This window comes from Cannabis sativa, chromosome 1, assembly GCF_029168945.1.
Source record: "Cannabis sativa cultivar Pink pepper isolate KNU-18-1 chromosome 1, ASM2916894v1, whole genome shotgun sequence".
In the NCBI taxonomy this organism is placed as follows: domain Eukaryota; kingdom Viridiplantae; phylum Streptophyta; class Magnoliopsida; order Rosales; family Cannabaceae; genus Cannabis; species Cannabis sativa.
Window position 1 is genome coordinate 42,194,124 of NC_083601.1, and position 20,666 is coordinate 42,214,789.

The 20,666-nt window shown below is 30.5% G+C and overlaps 3 protein-coding genes across 6 annotated transcripts; 2 read left to right on the top strand and 1 right to left on the bottom strand.

Annotated features, from left to right (window-relative positions):
- Positions 1–472: 472 nt before the first annotated feature.
- Positions 473–2,621, top strand: LOC115708274 (uncharacterized). The gene is made up of 9 exons (XM_030636501.2): positions 473–737; positions 834–926; positions 1,019–1,074; positions 1,195–1,290; positions 1,381–1,458; positions 1,654–1,716; positions 1,788–1,961; positions 2,087–2,182; positions 2,418–2,621. The coding sequence occupies exons 1-9, from the start codon at positions 512–514 to the stop codon at positions 2,499–2,501; spliced, it is 966 nt and encodes a 321-aa protein (XP_030492361.2). The 5' UTR covers positions 473–511; the 3' UTR covers positions 2,502–2,621.
- A 4,839-nt stretch (positions 2,622–7,460) lies between these two features.
- Positions 7,461–9,277, bottom strand: LOC115707067 (protein ELF4-LIKE 4). Of its 2 annotated transcripts, XM_030634897.2 has the most exons (3): positions 8,984–9,277; positions 8,588–8,756; positions 7,461–8,159 (listed from the first exon to the last, which is right to left on the bottom strand). In XM_030634897.2, the coding sequence occupies exon 3, from the start codon at positions 8,123–8,125 to the stop codon at positions 7,781–7,783; it is 345 nt and encodes a 114-aa protein (XP_030490757.1). In that variant the 5' UTR covers positions 8,126–8,159; positions 8,588–8,756; positions 8,984–9,277; the 3' UTR covers positions 7,461–7,780. The 2 variants fall into 2 exon arrangements, with proteins under 2 accessions (XP_030490757.1, XP_030490756.1); XM_030634896.2 differs by lacking the exon at positions 8,588–8,756 and having other exon boundaries at positions 8,984–9,275.
- A 5,991-nt stretch (positions 9,278–15,268) lies between these two features.
- LOC115704671 (uncharacterized) lies at positions 15,269–19,754 on the top strand. Of its 3 annotated transcripts, XM_061108383.1 has the most exons (8): positions 15,275–15,821; positions 16,242–16,323; positions 16,438–16,507; positions 16,599–16,657; positions 17,306–17,422; positions 17,600–17,773; positions 19,132–19,309; positions 19,420–19,754. In XM_061108383.1, the coding sequence occupies exons 3-7, from the start codon at positions 16,474–16,476 to the stop codon at positions 19,144–19,146; spliced, it is 399 nt and encodes a 132-aa protein (XP_060964366.1). In that variant the 5' UTR covers positions 15,275–15,821; positions 16,242–16,323; positions 16,438–16,473; the 3' UTR covers positions 19,147–19,309; positions 19,420–19,754. The 3 variants fall into 3 exon arrangements, with proteins under 3 accessions (XP_060964363.1, XP_060964364.1, XP_060964366.1); XM_061108381.1 differs by having other exon boundaries at positions 15,272–16,323; positions 16,599–17,120; XM_061108380.1 differs by lacking the exons at positions 19,132–19,309; positions 19,420–19,754 and having other exon boundaries at positions 15,269–15,821; positions 17,600–17,911.
- Positions 19,755–20,666: the final 912 nt, after the last annotated feature.

The window sequence follows — 20,666 nt, forward strand, 5'->3', positions numbered from 1 at the left end:
AAATATATAATGATGTGTTTAGAGTTTGTATTAATGTGTTTATAGAATAAATTTTATTATATTTTACAAAAAAAAAAAAAAATCGGTTTGGTCGGTTTTAACCGACCAAACCGCGGTTCACATTGGTCGGTTTTAAGGATGTTTCTGGATTGGTCGGTCGGTTTCCAAACCGAAAACCGAATTTCGGATTTTTTTTTGTAAAAAAACCGACCAAACCGACCGATGCTCAGCCCTAGTTAAACTGCTTTAGGTAGTTTCATTTGTGTGATGGAAATTCTTTAAGTGACTACTAAATTATCAAAATAACCAAAAGAGTAGGAAAAAAATCTACAGTGATCCTCTTAGTTTAAATTTAAAAAAATAATAATTAAAATATACGACAGTAAACTAAATTAAGGGGAAAGTGTCGTTTGTAGCTGTGGCTTGTGTTGTTGGATACGGTGAGCCTATTTTGTAATTTGGATATTATCCGCATTATTAATTATGAAAACTAAAATAAGGGTTGGATTGGATGAGAGAAACCTCGAGCGTGGTGGTTTCTATATCTATGGCGGGTGTTCTTCCCTGTACATCTACGCTCTCTCTAAGGACCTTTACCGATAACAACTCAATCTCATGCTGCACGCCATTCAATTCTACCTTTCTCACCACCATCACTTCCGAAAGGGCTCTTAATTTCCGCTGCTCCGCCAAGAAGAAAATCAGCTTTGCTGACCAAATTCTTGACTATATAGAAGGTCCAAAATTTTCATGTCTTTTCTTGTACACTCCCAGTCTCACTCCTACGATCCTATCACTATTTTGTGCTCTAAGCTTTTAATCGTGTTTTATAGGGGGTCCCAAGTTGAGAAGATGGTATGGGGCACCTGATCTTCTCCCTAAAGATGGCTCCATTGTTGACGATGAAGACGAAGACGAATCTTCAGGTAATTTCAATAAGTGATCAATTTTTAAAATATATATATAATTATTTCGAGAATGCGAGAATTCTAAATTAAGTTATTTTGAAATGTACAAGAAAATGGAGCCAGGGATGCAATTTTAGTTACTGATGGAGATAGTGAGATTGGTCAGGTGTGTTTTGCAATATACATTTGGACAATCTCAGCTCAGTTGTTTCAAACCCTTTTTTTACTGTTTTGTTTTTCAAAGTGTTTGTAGTATTCTAAGTCTTGTGATATTTAGCCCGTGTAGATGGTTATATTGTCATTGATTGTCAAGAGAGCCCGAGTTAAAGCATTGGTCAAGGATAAGAGGGTTGCACTCGAAGCCTTTGGAACATATGTTGAGGTAGCTAGCTTTAACTTAACTTCCACTTAAATTTGTGCAATGTTTTTTAGACTATTGATTCCATGCTAAAATTTTAGTTGTTTTTTCAAGTCAATTGCTGGTGATTCAAGGGACAAACCATTTCTGAAGAGAGCTCTAAGAGGAGTTCGGACTATAATTTGCCCAAATGTAAGCTCAAGTGTAAATTGAATCCACTATGCTATGCTATGTACTATCATTATCTTCCACATTTTTAAGTTTCTCCTAAAGAAGCATACAAACAATACATAACTAGCTTGAGAAAGAGCTAGAGAAGAGAGTAATTTTCTGGGATCCTGTGACTCAATGGCTTGGTATGAAGGATGTTGTTATGATTATTTTCAGGAGGGTTTTCTATCCAATGTTGGAAACTTGAAAGGGGTACAACATATAATTCTCTTATCTCAGGTAACCTTTACATATTATATGCATGTGAAAGGAAGAAAATGGTATGTGATTGTGGTTTAATTAGGTTGCAGTTGTGTGTTTATAAAGGTGCCGGGGGCATTCAAGCTCTCATGAAAGGCAACACAAAAAAAAAGGCCGAGCAAGAGGAATCATTGGTGGCTGCATCAGGAATTCCTTACACTATTATAAGGTGTGGCTCTTTACTAAACACTCCAGGTGGAAAGCAAGGCTTTAGCTTTGAAGAGGTATATATGAATTGAGGAGTTGTGCTGTACAGTTAGCTTTTTTAATAGAAGTCCACTGTTAAAGGCTTTGGAAAAGTTAAAGGAAATTGGACCTTTGTGAGCTTATAAGTTGATGCTGATGACAGGGTTGTGCAGCAATAAAAAGTCTAAGCAAGGAGGATGCTGCCTTTATTTGTGTGGAAGCAGTTGATGTGGTCCCTCAAAAGGGATTTACATTTGAGGTATATATAATTTTTCAATCTTTTTGCTTAACTTTTTTTTTGAGGTATAGAAATTTCTTGAATAAATTATTGCACCCAGCCTAGCCTATTTTTAATCTAAAAGAATATGGAAACAAAGGACACTGAACGAAAATTGTTTAGAAATAAGACACGCTTGACTCAATAGTTATAAGTTTTTATTTATTTTTTATTTTTATAATAAGTTAGTGGTGTTAACAGTTTACTGTGATAATAGGTAGTGAACGGAGAAAATAATGTTCCTGACTGGAAAGAATGTTTGACTCAGTTGATGAATAAAGCAGAACAGAAATCCCAATGACCAATTCGGTTCATGTGGTCTTCTTTTTATATATCGTAATGTACATGTTAATTTTATTTAAATTTCACTATATTATAAGAAAGGAAAATAAAGAGAGCACGAAATTCCTCTTGTGATTTATTTAGAGAATCTCCAAGGTACACTATTTCATTAAATTGGAGGGTTAAGTACAACCTTTTAGTCAATTTCCGCGCTCGAAAATATATACCAAAATATTTTTTGATAGAAGTATTCGTTATAATTACAATATCATTTCTTGTAAATATTTTAAAAATTTCGAATAGTTAAAATGAAATATCAGAAACTCTGTCCTCGATACCTTAGACTATTCATAATTTTTCAAAATTACTGGTTTGATATTATAATTATAACAAATATTGTTATGAAAAAAAATATTCTACATGTGTTTTTAGGCGCGGAGATTGATTTGGAAGTTGAAATTGGTGTAAAATGAAATCTTTATATTATTCTACTATATGAATACAAAATTATAACATAAATTAGTTATTAATGTAAATAGTATAAAATGTCAAATTTTTTAAGTAAAATATTTTTATTTGGTGTTATATTTAGTGTAAATAATTAGAGTTGTTGTTTAGTGAAAATGGTGCACCCATTGGTGCAAATGAATATTAAGTTTTTTTTTTATTGAATAAATCATGCAATTTTTTTTATAGTAATCAGCTAAAATAATAGTTTCCAACTCAATTGGGACACCTCCTCCATTAGAAACATGACCAGGATTAGAATTAGAAAAACAAGCCAACCAATTGGTTGCCTACTTTTTCGGATTGTTTGACAAAAAAAAACTAAAATAAAATCAAATCAAATGAAATGAAAAAGATTGTAGCATCACAGTTAACCTTAAGAATACTTGTTCAATTTCATTCACTGCTCAAAAGACACAACAGTAGAAATTGTTGCAACGAGTACAATCAATCCTTTAGCTTGAGCAATCAACTATTATGTAAGGTACGTAATTACACCACTAACAACTTCTTCAGTTGTAGAAAACTTGTTATTTCTAACCACTAATACTCTAATAGTAATTTGATGACGAGTCATCAAAGAATAAAGAAGCCGAACCAATAACAAAACAAAAACATGTCACAGAAACAAGATTAATTGTAGTAACTTAAACAAATGACACTTAAAACTATGTCACAAATATAAGACTAATTGCAATAGCAAAAACCTAATCGCAATAGCATAGCAAAACTACAAATCCCGATCAAACCACGCCTAAGCCCAGGGAGGGTCAGCGGGCCTGGCCGCAGAAAAAAAAAAAGACAACCTCCAGCGACTAAAGATGTAAGAACGAGAAACCCTAGTAGACGATATAAAATATTTAGAATATGCTAATAGAATCTTCTATATATTTATATAAGGGAAAATAAAAAATAAATTAGGTGGTATTTTATATAATTTTTTTTTTCATTTTTACTATTTTATGAAGAAAATTTGATAATAAATGTTTTGAAAACAATCATACATTGTTTAAAAAGCAACTTATATGTTATCCTACATAGTATAAATAAGTTTTATATTTTTGTTTTACAAATATAAGATTTTCACTTTTTTTTTACAAAAATATAGCATAAACAGATGGTTTTCTGCATTAACTGTGCAACAATCGGCGGCTGTGGTTAAAGAAGCAGCGTGTATCAGTTGGAAGATATGGTATGTTCGTAATGAGCTTCTATGGAATAAAAAAACTTGTTCTGCTATGGATGTGGTCCGATCGGCTAGGATAGTGCTTAACCAATATTGTACTGCTCAAACTCAAAAGATGGGGGCATTGTTGATTGATGATATCAATAATGTAGATGAGCGGTGGAAGAAACCAAATTTTCATATGGTTAAGATTAATGTTGATAGGGCTATTTTTCAGGAACAAAACAAGTTTGGCTTTGGGTGTGTGGCCCGTGATACGAATGGAATGCTCCTTGAAGCTATTTCTGTCTCTCGGTTTGGGGTGGTTAAACCCGAAATTGCCGAGACAATTGGCATTAAGGAGGCCTTGAGTTGGATAGAAAGAAAACAATGGTCCAGTGTAGTAATAGAAACTGATGCTTTGGTGGTGGTGCAAGCTATTAATAGCTCAATTTTAATGCCTTCTCAGTTTGGATTACTTGTTGGGGATTGTTGGGCTTTAATTTCGTCTTTGAATAATGTTTCTTTAAAATTTGTTAAACGATCTGGAAATAGGGCTGCTCACTGTCTTGCGAGAGAGTCTTGTTTTTCGTCAGATTGTATTTTTAATCAGCATAATGTTTCTGCTGGTTTCAAGTCTATTGTAATGGCTGAAAGTGTTTAAATAAAATTTTCACTTTGACTCAAAAAAAAAAAAAATATAGCATAAAAAAAAACTCATATACATGTAAAAAAAAATAAAAAAAACCCAAAAACATATAGTATTATTTATTTAAAGTATATTATACCCTCAATTATCATATTTATAAAAATTCCGGATCTTAAAAACTAAAAACTAAAAATATGACCCAATAACTTCTAAGTTTTTTAAATTGCTTGTTTAAGATTTTGGACACTAAATCACGTTAAATTAATGTATAACATAATGTCAAAAACACCCACTGGGACCATTAATTAATTTTAAAAAATGTACGGATACCGACTCACATTCCCTTGCCTTTATATTCTAAGCAAAAATCTTATCCTCAATCCTTTTCAAAAGCCCCATGAGATTCCAAAACTTAGGCCATCCCATCACACATTGTTTTGTTTGTCCCCTTTTATCTAATCCCAATAACTCACCTTCTTAATATATCTCAAATATATTTCCTATCTATAAAAACTCAAAAAGTGCAATGATACAACAACTGAGATGAGATGAGATCTCCAAAAAGTCATTATAAATTGTTACTCGTTCCCTTATACCAACTTGGTCTCAAAAAAAAAAAAATCTAAGGTACAACATGTCCAATATCTCTATACCAGCACTTTGCCAAACTAACAATATAAAAAAAAAAAAAATTGGTTAATAATTGAATAATGGTCACACTGTAACTTTAGAATAGCATGTGACCAACGTGACTATTTCTCATAATTGTTTTAGAAAGTTATTTAATAATAAATATTTTCATAATTGTTTTATTTTCACAAAATACTTTTACTATGTGGTAACCATGACATGGTACTTAAAATATATAAGATCCAAAATCCAATGTTTAATGATTACCATTAATAACAATAACACATAGTGCTGGGGTTACTAAAGTGTCCTTTATAACATTTCTACGGTGAAAAAGTAGACAGTTGTATAAAACTGTGTTCGTTTGTATACATAAAATACTCTCTTTTATTTAGAAGATAAAGGCCTCATATTGTGATTGGTTCTTTCTTAGAAACACCAATCATCTGAGAAATAGACATTAAAATATTCTCAATCTCTTTTTGAAGGTTGAACTCTCAATTGACTAATAAATTAGTAGAGTCAATATTACATATGCTTTCATTCATATTTAGGTTCTAGTCAAATAAATCAGCTCGATCGGATTAGCTTAGCATAATAATCATCCGAATATTTTAAAATTGAAAGGAGACATTATTGGTGTATAACGTATTTGCTGAAAAAGGGCCGGTAGGAAAAAATAAAATATAAATTAATCAACTAATGTGATCAGTAAATAAAGTAGAAACTAATAAAATTATAGGAAAGTTAATGGCAATTCATTGACATGACTTGATTCTAATCTCTCTCTCTTTATTTTTCTTAATCAAACTATAATATAAACAGAGTGGCAACCATGTGGAGAGAAAAATATCTATTCATAACAATGATGAATCTTCTAGCAACAACTAGAAAAACTTTTAAGTGGTTATAAGCAAATGCGTGAAGAATAAACGATATAAAAGCTTAAAGGGTCCACCAAAAATCACAATCGTCCAATCAAACTTGAGTTGGTTCTTTTGTCTTTGTGTGAGTGTATTAGAGGGAGAGAGAGAAAGAACATTGCTCTATGCTAAAAGGGTAAACTCAGAGAGAATCAATCAGAAAGAAGTAAATAAATCTAGCAAAAGATAAGTAAAGTTGAACCAGTTCCCTATCTTTAAAAACAATATCGTTTGTGTTGTTTTGTCTTGTTGTGTGGATTATCTTTCTGTCTCTTCAAGCAATAATAGTGCTTTCTTACCTCAAAAATATAAAGAAAATTAATAATAAATTAATAATAGTAGTGCATTCTTTTGCAGCCACCAAACAGAAGAAAAAAAAAACACAGACAACTATGGTCAAAAAGGATAATCATTTACTGCATGAGATTCTAAGCTAGTGGTTGTTTTTCAAAAATCAGTTGTGTAATAATACAAACTTGCTTTATACATAATTGTTGTACCCCTCTCCTCCCAATATAATATATAGAGTTTTTACCAATTTACCAGAGTTATTTACTATGACAAATGGCTCACGGACTTGCTCATTATGCACTTGTGAAATTAATTATTATTTAATGAGAGATTTGATTTAAAAATGAAAACAAAAGCTTACAAGTAATGCACACCTTCTTACTCACCCAAATTGAAGCAATCTGAAGGGTTGAAAAAAATAGTATATACTAATCCTCCACAGTACTCCTCAATAGGGTTGAGACATTATGAGTATTCTCTTTTGACAAACATGGGAAAGGAATAAAGTGGGGTTGTTGAAAGCTCCAATCAAAAGCAGAGAGTATCTAGATATGATTACCAAAACCCAAAAACAAAAATGTTCAAATCCAAAATCACAGATTAGCCTTTTATGTCAGTCTAAAAGATGAGAGTAGTTATGTTTGCTGCAAATTGCAGATTGGTAGCCTTTTTAAGGAAATTGTTTGTAAGCATTACGCAATATTATTAATCATTACATAGATTATTAATCAGAATAGGATAAAAGATCAGTCATCATGATCCCACTTCCCAGGAATTACAATCCAATTCACAGAACTAGTTATAAGATAGAGAAACTTAAAAATTAGACACCAATATATTAAACATGTATAACCTCTAATCCAATTGGTTTAACACAGTTACAAGGATATTGAAGATCCAGCAGTAAAGGTTTTGCATAACTACAGTGGTGAATTCATAAATGTAAATTAAATTCAAGCTTGGTTAAAAATTAAGATGATGCTCAAAGCCTCAAACATCTAAAAGTGATACAGAAATGTTATTCTTGTTAAGTACTTGTTTCCTTTGGATGTCAGAATAATCTTTCTTCTTATTCAACAATGGAATGGTTCAGAATCAATAAGAGATATATATAGCTCAATTAGAACAAAGAACTACCCGGATCTAATTCTCTTCTGACTAGTTTTTCCATCTGATTTATAAGTACCAGCCGATTCGCCTTCGGATGAAGCATCCACCGACTTGGTGAAAGAAGTTGAGAGATCAGCATAGAGATCTACCACCCTTCTGATGTTGTTGTTAAGTTCTCTGATTAGTCCCACATTCCGGTTCAAGTTGTCTGGTATCTTTGACTCATGGTTCTGGTTAATCTCACTAATTAGCAACCGGTTCTGGTCCAAAATGTCCTGAACTTGAACAAAGTTCTTCTGAAATGTCTGCAAAACCTTCCCATCTACTTGGGTCCCGTTTCCTATGCCTCTATAGATACCACCCTCCATTTCAATGTACTTTCAATCAGAAGCACTCTTTAACCTGTGTATCAGAAACACCTTAAAATTATGAAAAAAAATATAACCATATATGAAAAAGCTTTACCAAGGCTGAAAACTAAATATACCCATCTATTTCTCTATCCCTAACTTTACCAAAGAATATGAAGATGTAACATGGAGAAACAAAACAATACCCAATTAGGGAAAAAAATATGTGTGAGAAAAGAAGATTTACCAACACTTTCATATGCACAAGGAATTATACCTTTATACTCAATTCTTGTATATTTTATCAAAATAGGGGTAACTTTTTTCTATTATCTTTCTCTTTTATTTTCTTTTCCTTTCCTTTACCCGTATTCTCAGCAACCAAACAATAGGGTGTGCACCAGAGACAATGTACAAGGAGGAAAAAAGAAGATTAAGGGTACTGCTATGACGTCAAAGCAGACTCCTTTTGGCTTTTACCTTGAAAAGAGGACCTTTAGTTTGGGTTGGGTTCTCAGAATTTGCAACTCCAGAATTTGAATTTGAGAGTAAAAGGAATCTCAACAACGGGAGTTGCCTCGCGTCGCCTCTAAAACCAGGTCAAAGCCCAAAACAAAACCCTATTTTGTGGCAGAAGATTTGATTTTGACTAGAGGGAAGGAAATGTTAAAAGAAGGAAAATATTTTATTTTATTTTGTTTTCACACTCAAACAAGAAATAAAGCAAAAATTAAGAATAAAGATGACAGATTTTTGATAGTTAAGATACATATACAGTTACAATTATGGAACAAATAAATACAGAACACAGTGCATCGAGGTAGAAACAATCAAACTAATTTAATATAAATTACTCAGCATTTGGGTTTGTCTTACCTTGAATATACAGAACATGGTGGGAGGAAGAGTCAAAAGCAATTATGAAGAGAATTTTCTCAGGAAAAACATGAATTTTTCTCGAGAAAGTATGGGAAGTAGAGAAATAAAAGAAGAAAAAGGGAATCTAAAAATATGTTTCTGGGTGGGACTGAGAGGCCCAGAAATCATGAAGGACAGATGGAGCAGAGAGAAGAAGAAAGAGAGAGAGAGAGAGAGTGTATAAGATTTGATTGACAGCGGAGACAACACTCTTTCCTCTTTCTCTTTCTATTTGTATGTGTATACTGTATTTTTCTCTCTCTATCTCTCTATATATATATTTGTTTGTTACCCAAGTGTAGGCCGTGTAGTTGTCCTCGTTTACTTCGCCTACTATTACTACTACCTACAAACTTTTTGATTTCATAATAATTAAAACACCATTCATACTACACAATAAAAAAAAAACAGCATTGATACGAGGCACAATCAAAATTCCTATGGCCAATTTGATTTTCTATACTTAGCTATATTTAATATTTTATTTTTAAACTAATACATATTATCATTGAAAATATATGACTACTTTATCTAAAATCCAAAAATACCGCTTTCAAATTTTGTATACTTTTTTTTAGTGCAAAAACATAAAAAAAAAAATTGGTAGTTCGATGGGGTCCGATGGTAGTCCAATGGTGGTCCGATGGTCACCTGATGCTACTTTTGTATGTACAAAAACATAAAAGAAAAAATTGGTAGTAGATTTGGTCCGATGGTAGTCCGATGGGTGGTCCGATGGGTGGCCCGATGGGTAGTCCGATGGTGGCCCGATGGATGGTCCGATGGGTAGCCCGATGGGTGGTCTGATGGTGTAAATGGAATGATGTAAATGGAGGTATTTTAGGGATATCATAAAAATTGTCATATTTTACAAATATTAGTTATGTTGTAAGCATAAAAAGTCAAATTTCCCATTCCTATTGAGAGTTATTAATTTTAGATAATTCTTTACTATTAGTTAGCTATTTTTTTAAAAAAATATTTTTTTTTTCTTAAGTTATATGAAATTTATTAATTAATCATATTAATGATACTAAGGAGGATGTTAGACATCAATAGTTCTTTTTAATAATTTTCTAATTCGTATTGAGCATTTCTATGAGATATTTATGATGCTTAGTACTACGATGAAGTTTCGTCATATAACTTGTTAGTGATTTTGTATAATATTTATTAAAGTAAAATAAGTGGGACCTGATATTGAGTTACATCAATAATAATATTACACTTTACAAGAATCTTTTTTTTTTTTTATGCAAAACTTTACAAGAATCTTAAGCACTATAAGTACCTTTTAGCATTTTTTATTTGGATAATTATATTAGAGTATCTCTAACCATTCTCTTTCAATAAAAATATTGAGTGGCTCCTGTATTTTTACTAAATTTTTCTAATAGTTTTTAATAAAAATATTATTACCTTTTCATTATTTTATAAAATTAATTTATATTTAATAAATTTAAATTATAAAATATTATTAGCATAATCAAATACTAACTATATATAATAAAACGTATGGTTGGAGCAACTATAATAACAATAGTTTTATTTTAATTTTTTAATTAAAAATAAATAAATAGTACCATTGAAAATGCTCACACCTTTTTTTCTCTTTAGCCATGAAATAACTTTCATTAAAAAAGAATCATAATCTCATACAACTTCGAGTATCAAGAAATTAATCTTATCAAACTATATAAGTTCTCTATCTACTCAAAGAGAATATCAAGCTAATCTATGTGTAATCTCATTAGTCGTTCGACGTACATGAATTAAGGACACATCAAAAAATTAGACATCAAACTTGCTAAATCCTCTAACAAATGACCAAATTCATTAAGGAAGGAAGAGCGCTTAGAAAACAGATTGACAACCACTAAACAATCAGACTCAATTACAAAATGTAAAAAAAGATCAACAATAAGAACTCAATCCAATACTACCAATAAAACTACACATTCTGCCTAAATAACTAACTCGTATATAATATAATTTATACTATATTCTTTGAGTACTCACATGTTTATTATAGAATATTCAAACTCACACAAATTTGATGTTGTCTAAATTCTTCCAACAACACTCTTTTCTTTTTTTTTTTAATGAAAAAAATAAAGTAAATAAAGTTATACAATTTATAACTAAAACAAACAATATATCTTTATATATTAAAAGTGTCTATCTAACGGCATTTATTGGTTTAACAGAATATACTTAAAAATAAAAGAATATTCTGTTAAATTTAACGATTAGGTTTGATCTCCCGTTAACAAATAAACCCAATAATTAAACCAAAAAATTAAACAATCTTTTAAATATTAATAATCTCTTTTTAAATTAAAAAAATCATCTTAGCCACATATCTCTCTAACAAACCTAGGGAGAATATTAATAATTTTTTTATTTATTTTTTAAAAAAGAAGATTAATTGTGTTGGCTTAGAGGTTTTTAGGCTTGGGCTTAAAAAAATAAAAAGAAGATGAAATAGGCTGTAATTAGTATTTACCTTATATGTTTGTGCTTATTTTTAGTTTTATTTTTAATTTTACCACCAAGAGGAGAAGGTTGAAAAATATTAGAATATGAAAATATTATTGGTGCTTATTAGTAATTTGCAAAGAATATGAAAGTCTATAAATATATAGTTGTGTAGCTATAATTAGATATGAAATGAGATAATAGAACTTTTTTCAATTAGAAGATTAATGTACATTTAACTATTAATAACATACATTATTATAACACAACTATGTTTAACTTACTAAATATACTGACACATATTTTATTTTTATAAAACAAATCGTTCAAATAATTATACTATTTTAATTATTAATTCAAATAAAAAACTAAAATATTAAATAAAATTAACACTACGTGGCTTGGCACGTAACAATTACCTAGTTTATAATAGCATTCTCAAAAAGTGTTATACTATATGAAAGTGTTTTTAAAAGTAAGAATATAAAAAATAATTTAGAAAAAACATATATATTTTTAAATGAAATTGAGGATTTTAAACCTTTAAATAATGCTACTATATATTAAAGATACTCTTAAACATTTTTTCTTACCATTCTTACTCACTCCAATAAACATTCATTTAAAAATATCTCTGTATCATCAAATAGTGTTTATAGCAACTCTTAAGGAAAATTTGATTAATTATGCATTTAGTGGGATTGATGGTCCTTATAATTTTAACTTTTATTGTGACACGATGGGCTCAACGTAGGGTCTGATAGGTTCAATATTGTCTTGTTGATATTGGACCTATCAGGCTCCATATCAGACCCATCGTTTCACAATAAAAATTATTATCGGACTATCTCCTTTAACCTTAAATCCCTCTAATATTAACCTACCATTGAGCCTACATCGAACCTACATTGGGCCAAGCAAAAATCGTAATTTCCTCCCCCCCTCCCCCCCTCAAAAAAAAAAACAAATCCAAATCTAAAAATCTCAAAAATCACATATTCTCTACTAAAAATACAGATCTAACCCTAAATCTAATTGTTTTAAACCTAAATCATAAAAAAATAAAACAATTACAGTTAAAACTTTATAAAAAAATGAGAGATTATCTTTGACAAAAATATTGTCGGCATTGGGTGGTGTGGTCGCGGTGGTCTATGGATCGTGTGGTCGCGAGGTTGAGGTTGTCCGATCGTGTGCTCTTCCGTGTGCATGTTTACAAGAGAGAGAGAGGGCTGTTCAAATAAGAGCAGTAGAATATGATTTTAAGAAACAATAACCTATTCTACTAATATTGAGGAGCTTAAATTAAAGAGAACAATTTTGACTTAATAAATAGATAATTAGTCAAATTTCTAACTCTTAATTCATCGTCTACTGTCTTACTGGGAAAGTGCCATACGAAAGACAGTATACCATTAATTAACCACGACATTTGTTGGTTGTCATTTCACCAACGGATATCATATCATATATCATATCCCACTTATTTGTTTACTTATTTATTTATCTCTTCTTTGTTTTTTTTTTCGAAGAATCACAACTTGGCACTTCACTTGGGTTGGGAGGGACCACCTAGTAAATAAATTGGTAAATTGTACGAGAATTGCTAGGGAGCATCTCTCGTATACAATATGATATATAGTATTCATTGATTGTTATTGGTTATTCATTAATAATTTAACAACTTAATAAAATACTTATGTCATACTTTGTGTTCTTACTAAAAACAAGTTTGTTAATACTTTAAAAATGCTATAGGGTACCAATATTTAACACTTATTATTTCTAAAAAAAAGGCACCCTATATTATATTATTATTAATAATTAGTGTAATTTAATATCTCATTTATTTTAATAGTGACTATAGAAAACCGCTAACCATTTTATATTGGTTAAATAACGATATAAATACCTAAAGTTTTAAGTTTATAACTATAATAAACTTAATATTAATAAAACTGTAACTATTATGTAGTTTCGTCAGTAGAGATTTCATTAGTATTTTAAGTTTAAACATGACACACATAAACTTTAAATTTTAAGTCATTAGGTTTGAAACATATAGTATTAATTATTTTAATTAATTTAAAAGAAAGTTTATATTGATTAAACTGAACAAAAAGTTAAAATTTTATTAACATTAAGTACTTATATCGTTAGAAAATAATTTATATTTTAAAATAACAATTACAAATACAAAATTTTGTGTATTTATACTACGATTTACCTTTTTTTATATTTTAAAATTTTATATATTTAATAGTCTAAACTCAAATTTAATTAATAAGCTTTTATGTAATTAAATTTTATATAATTAAAAACAAAATTAAAATTCATAGTAATTAAAGATAATTTGATCATATTGATATTGTAACTTAAATAAATATGTAAATGTATTATATTGTATTGTATTATATTAATACAATAGTATGTTTGATATTCTTTCAAAAAAAAAAAAATAGTATGTTTGATATTGACTTGTATTAATAGATTGTGTAAAGTTATAATATATTTTTAATAAACTCCACTCTAATATTGACTCCTGAGTCCAGGTTCGAGGTTCGGAGTTTGGAAGTCTCGAGTCTGGGTTCGAGTCCCAAGTTTGAATCTCGATCCAGATCACTGCATCTGAGTCAGTCGGAGATTGAGGTTGACCCCTAGATCGTTTATTATTTAATAAAACACTTACACCTACCAAACGAGCTTGGAAGTGTAAACTAAACCGGAAGAAATTTGGACTTCATCATATTGGTGGCACTGGAAGAAATCTGGTCCTATGCGAAGCCGGAGTCACTCTTACTACGTTCTGGTACTCTCATTCATTCCCTTTCTTCTTCGACCCGAAGCAATCCCTATGGAGCGGTATTCTCACAGCCAGGGGCGGAGCCAAAACGAAATACTTTGGGGCAATTATTAAAAATTTATATTTTAAAGAAAATGTTTTTATAGAATTGCACATCACAAAAATTATAAGTAAGGAGATGTTTGGATATAATTGTATAATTACTATGATATTAATTTTATAATTAAACGATCTAATAATTATATTATATTTTAAAATAAATGGTGTATTTATATGTAAAAATGATAATTACATATAAATTTTTATTGTATTGTTTAGTAAGATAATTAGTAATTACATAAAAAAAATTATATTATATAATAATTAATATTTAACACAAAATCTCTCAAAAAAAAAAAAAAAATTCACACAGAAAGCTTTTAGTAATTATAATAAATTTTATAAATATTTTTCAATATACATTAGTAATTAATTAGCAAAACTCTTTTTCCTTCCAAAAATATTCATGGAAAGTGTTAGAAGTATTATATTTTATTTTTCTTTTTCTAAATAAACATATTTTGTTTTTTTCCGTTTCTGTAGGGAGATCAAAAAAATCATTTTGCGTAACCATAAATAGTAGAAATTATAAAATACTATTTTTCATAAAAGAAGAAATTCTAATTTTTTTTTTGAGTGTAGCGTAATAGTATTTTTACAAAAAATTAATAGCTTGTAGCTTAAAGTTTTTGGGTTCAAACTCATGACCTCTCCCTTTTCCTATACTTCCCTCACCACTAAGGCTAGTTTAGTGGTTTTTAAAAATTTAGGGACGCAACACGTAAAAATATCATTTAATAAATACAAAACTAAATGTAATTTTAATGACCTGTTTTCTATTTAATAAATTACAATTTTCAATCATAAAAAAAGAAAATCTAAGACTATCTTTAAAGTTTGTTTGTTTGTTTTTTTGTTTTTTTTGAAATGCTTTAAAGTTTGTTTTTAATATATTAATAATATCATGAAGGTAGATAAAATATTTGTTGAGAAATTGAGGTTGGCCATGGCCACCCTAACCCAAAGAATACCTCCGCCCCTGCTCACAGCACCACCTACAGCTCTTCCCACCCCTCAATACTGTCATTCGAAGCCACCCTAAACCATAAATTTGAAGCTCGTCGCTCAAGAGCACCTTAGGCTTAACTTTCTGAGTCTTTACATTGTCTACTCTTCCAATGCTTCCATGTTTGTTTCTTCAATAACTAAAGGGCAATGGCAATCTAGTTATTTTGTAGGTCATGACATGACTTTTCTTTCCTACTCTGGGCAGGTTGAACGTTGCCTGCGTTTACTGAAGAGTTTTTTGCCAGAGAGTTTAGACACCAAAACTCTTGGATGTGTAGATGATGATTTTGAGGGAGAAAAAGCGAAGTTTGGAAAGAAATTTCTAGTCAGTGACCAGCTTGTAGAACTCCCCATTGAGCATATGATATCATTGATGCTACTGATTCTCAAGGTTTGACTGCGATGAAGGTCGGTGCATTCATTTATTGTAGTTGTTTTAACTTAGTTAACGGTGCATAAAGGATATATAGAACCCCTTTTTTTTGTTTTTATTTCTAAGCTTTTACTTTCCTAATAATTTGTATCTTCATTCCACTAATTTATTTAGCTGTATAAATTAAATCTATGATCTATGCATTTCCTGGTGAACCAGAGTTACTGAATATGGTCAATGACAATAGAATGTCTAGTGTAGATATTGTCAATTTAGATGCTCCTGTCCTGATAGATCTACTGAGAACTATTCAGAAAAAGGTTTCCCTGGTACAATGGTATCAATTAAACGAGCAGGATTGTCTACAGCTGATATTGTAGATTTGTTCTGAGCTCAGGATACCTGTTCTGTTAAACCACACATTGATGGAAATAATGTATGTGTCATCACTTCAGGTCCGACAAGTTTCTGTGATTCTGATCAAGTAAAGGAAATCCTCAATTCAGAAGGCAATACCTCTGTAATAGAGAACATGAGGTAAACACCTTGGATAGCTATGGCAGGCTATGCTGCAAGTTTTTTTTTTTTCAGTATATGCTGTTCTAGGAAGCTTTAGTTTTATCAATGCTGATCTCTTTAAGGCTGTTTTAGCTGCCATTCGAAAAGCTAGTGACCAAAGGTTTGAGCATGGATGAAATTTCGGAAGTCATATCTATGCCAGGTATGGATGCATGATAGGATTTTCAGTAAATGTGATGATTTGTATGCATGATTCACTTTTGTATAGATGACTTGAAGTTGTTTTCTTTCAGGTGAAAAGATGCCCAAACTTATAATTTCTGTGCTCGAAACATTTGGTTGCGTTATGAAGGTTAGTTTTACAGATTAAGGGCTCGTTTGTAACGCCGTATTAGGTCATGTTGTATTGTATTATATTATATTGAATTGTATTTTATGTAATATTTTTATGTAAAACTATATGTGGTATTAACTTTTATGGACACCTAAATATATAATATTTTAGTATAAATTAAAGTTTAACATTGTATTATATAAAAATATGATATATAATCCAATTCAATATAATACAATACAATACAATACGAGCGTTCCAAACGAGCCCCAAATGAACCTAAATTACAGCTATGTGCTGTTCTTATGCATATGTCAAAGGACTGTTTTTCTTTAAAATGCAATCTCAATATTACCACAAAAATAGGCTTTCAACGTCTCATGTCTCATGTGCAAGTTGCAACACATTTGCGAAGATTGCACTGCCAAACATTAATGTTACACTTGCAATTGGAGAAATGATTTTGAAACAAATCAGCAAGGTTTCTAATGATTACATATACTCTTGTTGGTTAAATTTGAGGGTCCTTATTAATATTTTACAAACAGATAAAATTTAAAGTTACATGAGCGTATGTGTTTGTGGTGAGGGTTCAAGTCTCCACAAAAGTAATTTATTTATAGAGAAAAATGTGATTTAATTAGTATATTTGTGCTCTCTACCCAGGTTAATGCGTTCAACTTTGTAAATGTTGTCGATGCCTTGTATTATTCCAAGTATTTTCTGACATTGACAGCTGTTAAGTGTCAACATCCCAAAGCTTATTCTGTGGTTAAGACTGTGGTAACAGCCATGTTGTCCTTAATCCTGAGAGTCATGATTCCATTGCCCCTCATACACAGCGGGAATCCATTCTGAATACTGATGATATTCTCCAAGTCTATTTCTAACTTTCCTAAAGAAATTACCGACTCAATTAGTGAAAATCAAGTGAGCAATCTGCATGATGTTTGTATGCAGGGCACACTTGTTTCATCTGAAAGGGATACAGAAGTTAAATCTTTTACGGTTTTTCTGAGAATTATGTGTGCCAATATTACCGTGGTTGGAGATGGGAGAATCAATGAGGCGGTCTACAAAGGATTAAGAAGACGTGTCATTGGAATAGCCATGCAAAATCCTGGGATATTGGAGGTATTCACGAATCCTTTTCTGGTATTAGTTTTAAATATGTTAATGCAAACAAAAAATGATTCAATTTTAGACTCGCAAGGCCATGCTGGGCCATTTGGAGATACATGTTGACCGCTAAAATCAAGTATGATGTATCACGCGATATGCTTTGTAAGCTATATTCAGCTTAGAAAGTTGGTCATAAGAAACCCAAAGCAAATGTGCCAAATTAGATTTAAAATTCAACACCCCCACTTACCTTTTGGTTTGGACAATAGGCAATAGAGTAAGCAATGTTAATTGGACAGTCCAGCCCGAGTATGTTAGTGTTAACCCCAAAATTATTAGACATGCATTGGAAGTAAGTGTATGTGGCTCAAACTCAGGACCCCCTCTGCTCTAATATTGTGTAAGGATAGAAGATGAGATAACATGGGGGATTTATATACTCATAAGTTTTGTCAAAGATTTCCTTTTGTAAACCAGTTTCCATTGAGTTTTTCCCCTTATTATTGACTAGAATTGGATGCTTTTAAAAGACTTCTTGGTTTTAGTTGTTACATCAAAGTCGAAAAGTTTACTCTCTACTCGCTAGTTCTTAATTTCTTGTTTATGTGCTAGGATGATATTATCATCTGATGGATGTTTTGACTCCCGTATGCCATTCAAATTTTGTTTATTCATGATATTTTCTATTGATTTCGCCCTAACACTTTAATCAAGCAATCTAGTTTTAGACTAAAATGTTTCTTCGTCTATGCCATAAAATCTATTGGATAATGATAATCTCTATTCTCTACTATTGATATTTTCTTGATAATTTGGTTATTTATACGTTTCAAAGAGGGTTTATTAATCAGACGCTCCATTCTTAAACGAAAAGTAATTTTAGAGGGAATTTACAAATGATGATAAAATCAGATAATTTCATTGTTATTAGTGTTATCAGAAGTGCCATTGCCATTACTGGTGAGATAACCCATACAACATACAAGTAAGAGCAACTTATTTTCCTTCATCAACAATGAATTAGAACTTCGCAAACAAAAACAGAAAAAAAGGTAGAAAGTTTTGCTAGAGAAGAGTGCAGCCTGAGGAGTTCCAAATGTGATCCAACAAAGACAAGCTTTACGTAGAAAATCATTATGTATTTTCCATCTATGTATATATATATATTGTTGCAAAACCATTTATTTGCTCCACAATTTGATCACTTATTTACTTAGAAGGATTTTGCAGTTAATTTTAATTCCAAAAGTTCAATTAGAATTGCCAAGGACAGATTCATGATCTTATGTCCAAATTGAGGGTTTTTTTTGGTTGTGTGACTGTGACTTCATCTATGATCCAAGCTAATGCGAATTCTGAATCTCTTGCAGAGCTGTAGAAAATGATTAGAGTTGATGATTTTGGATAAACATGTTAATGTGAGGAAGATGCATCAAACTGCCCCTCCAACTATCCTCTGGGGACCCTTTTCGAAAGCAGCAGCTTTAGCAAGCCAAAGTTGGTTTATTGTAACCATTATTATGCAAATCCCACGAGTGCTCTCTTACTGTAAGGAATCTTAGCTTGATTCTTCTTTTTTGTGCAGTCTTATTTTTATTATTATGCCTCTAAAATAACCCCATTGGTAAGATTTGTCTAATAATTGATTTATTGTACAGAATGATCAGAGAGGTGTTATAGGACTTCTGGGGTAAGTATATGCTTAACATATATAATTTGTGTATAGATCTAAGCTTTCCATTTGTATATCTTGAACTAAGAAGTAAAATATTTAAATATATCCATATTACCTTGAATTCCTTCTGTCTAACATGGTCACTTATATGTGTACAAGGGATATAGCGAGTGAGATGGTTTAGTATTATTGTTTTGCTTTCTTGTACTGTACCATATATATATATAAATATATCAAGGACATAAATTTCTGGCTGACTCTGAAGACACTCGCCCCTTCTGTCAATGTCTTTGGAAATAATCATTGTTTTCTTCTTTATATTATTATTTTAAAGCATCGTCCATAACGACGATCGATCAAATGCATGAACAAATCATAGCAAATAAGAGTGGCAAGTGTTTCTTCGTTGACGATTTTTTTTCAGTCAATACATACATTAATTAAAACTTATATTTTTATATTTATGAAGCCAATTATTTTTAGTTTAATTTTTCTCTCTTTTTGGTGATAAAAACTGAGTTTGATTAGTTTAGATTAAATTTTTCTTAATGATTTTAGAAGATTAGACATTTGTGAATTGTGATTAACTCATAAACTTGATTAATTATTCATTCCCAAAAGTACTAATTTTATATTAAAAACCAACCAATTATTCATAAAACTAATTTTCATAAATGAATATACCATTTTGAGTGTATACTTGTAATAGGTTAATTAAAATTTTTACCCCTTAAACTTTAACATGTACTAAATCTGTTTCCTGAACTTTTTACATTGTTAAAAATTCATCTTTTCATTCAATTTTACAAATATGGAGATTGTCCATATACTAAATCGTGTTCCTCGAATTTTGATATTTATAAAATCATGCCTCTTGAATTTTAACGTGTGTCGAATTGTACCACTTAAATTTTCATTCATGTTAGACTTTTTTTAGTAAAATTAGAGAAAAATTCTTAAATCCAACAATCTCAATAATTTGAGCGAAATTTTAAACGACCAAAAAAGTTTAAGGGGCATGATTTGGTACAAGTCAAAGTTCAGAAGGCAAAAATTCAAATTAGCTTTTGTAATATTTTGAGCATGAATAAGCATTTTACATTAGCAACAATGTTATGACAGGTGTGATATAAAATATGCTTATATTAAATAAAAAAAAAAACTTAAACTAAAGTGTAAGTCTATTTTTCATAGCTCCCCAAATTATCCCTTCTATTTCAAAACAACTCA

Bases quoted from the DNA above. Each gene is read 5' to 3' on its own strand.
- LOC115708274 (XM_030636501.2), top strand. From the start codon at position 512: ATGAGAGAAACCTCGAGCGTGGTGGTTTCTATATCTATGGCGGGTGTT. The intron at 1,075-1,194 runs GTGTGTTTTGCA...TAGCCCGTGTAG, and splicing joins GAGATAGTGAGATTGGTCAG to ATGGTTATATTGTCATTGAT. The intron at 1,459-1,653 runs GTAAGCTCAAGT...GATTATTTTCAG, and splicing joins GGACTATAATTTGCCCAAAT to GAGGGTTTTCTATCCAATGT.
- LOC115707067 (XM_030634897.2), bottom strand. From the start codon at position 8,125: ATGGAGGGTGGTATCTATAGAGGCATAGGAAACGGGACCCAAGTAGAT.
- LOC115704671 (XM_061108380.1), top strand. From the start codon at position 16,474: ATGGATGAAATTTCGGAAGTCATATCTATGCCAG. The intron at 16,658-17,305 runs GTTAGTTTTACA...CTCTCTACCCAG, and splicing joins CATTTGGTTGCGTTATGAAG to GTTAATGCGTTCAACTTTGT. The intron at 17,423-17,599 runs GTAACAGCCATG...GTTTGTATGCAG, and splicing joins ATTCTGTGGTTAAGACTGTG to GGCACACTTGTTTCATCTGA.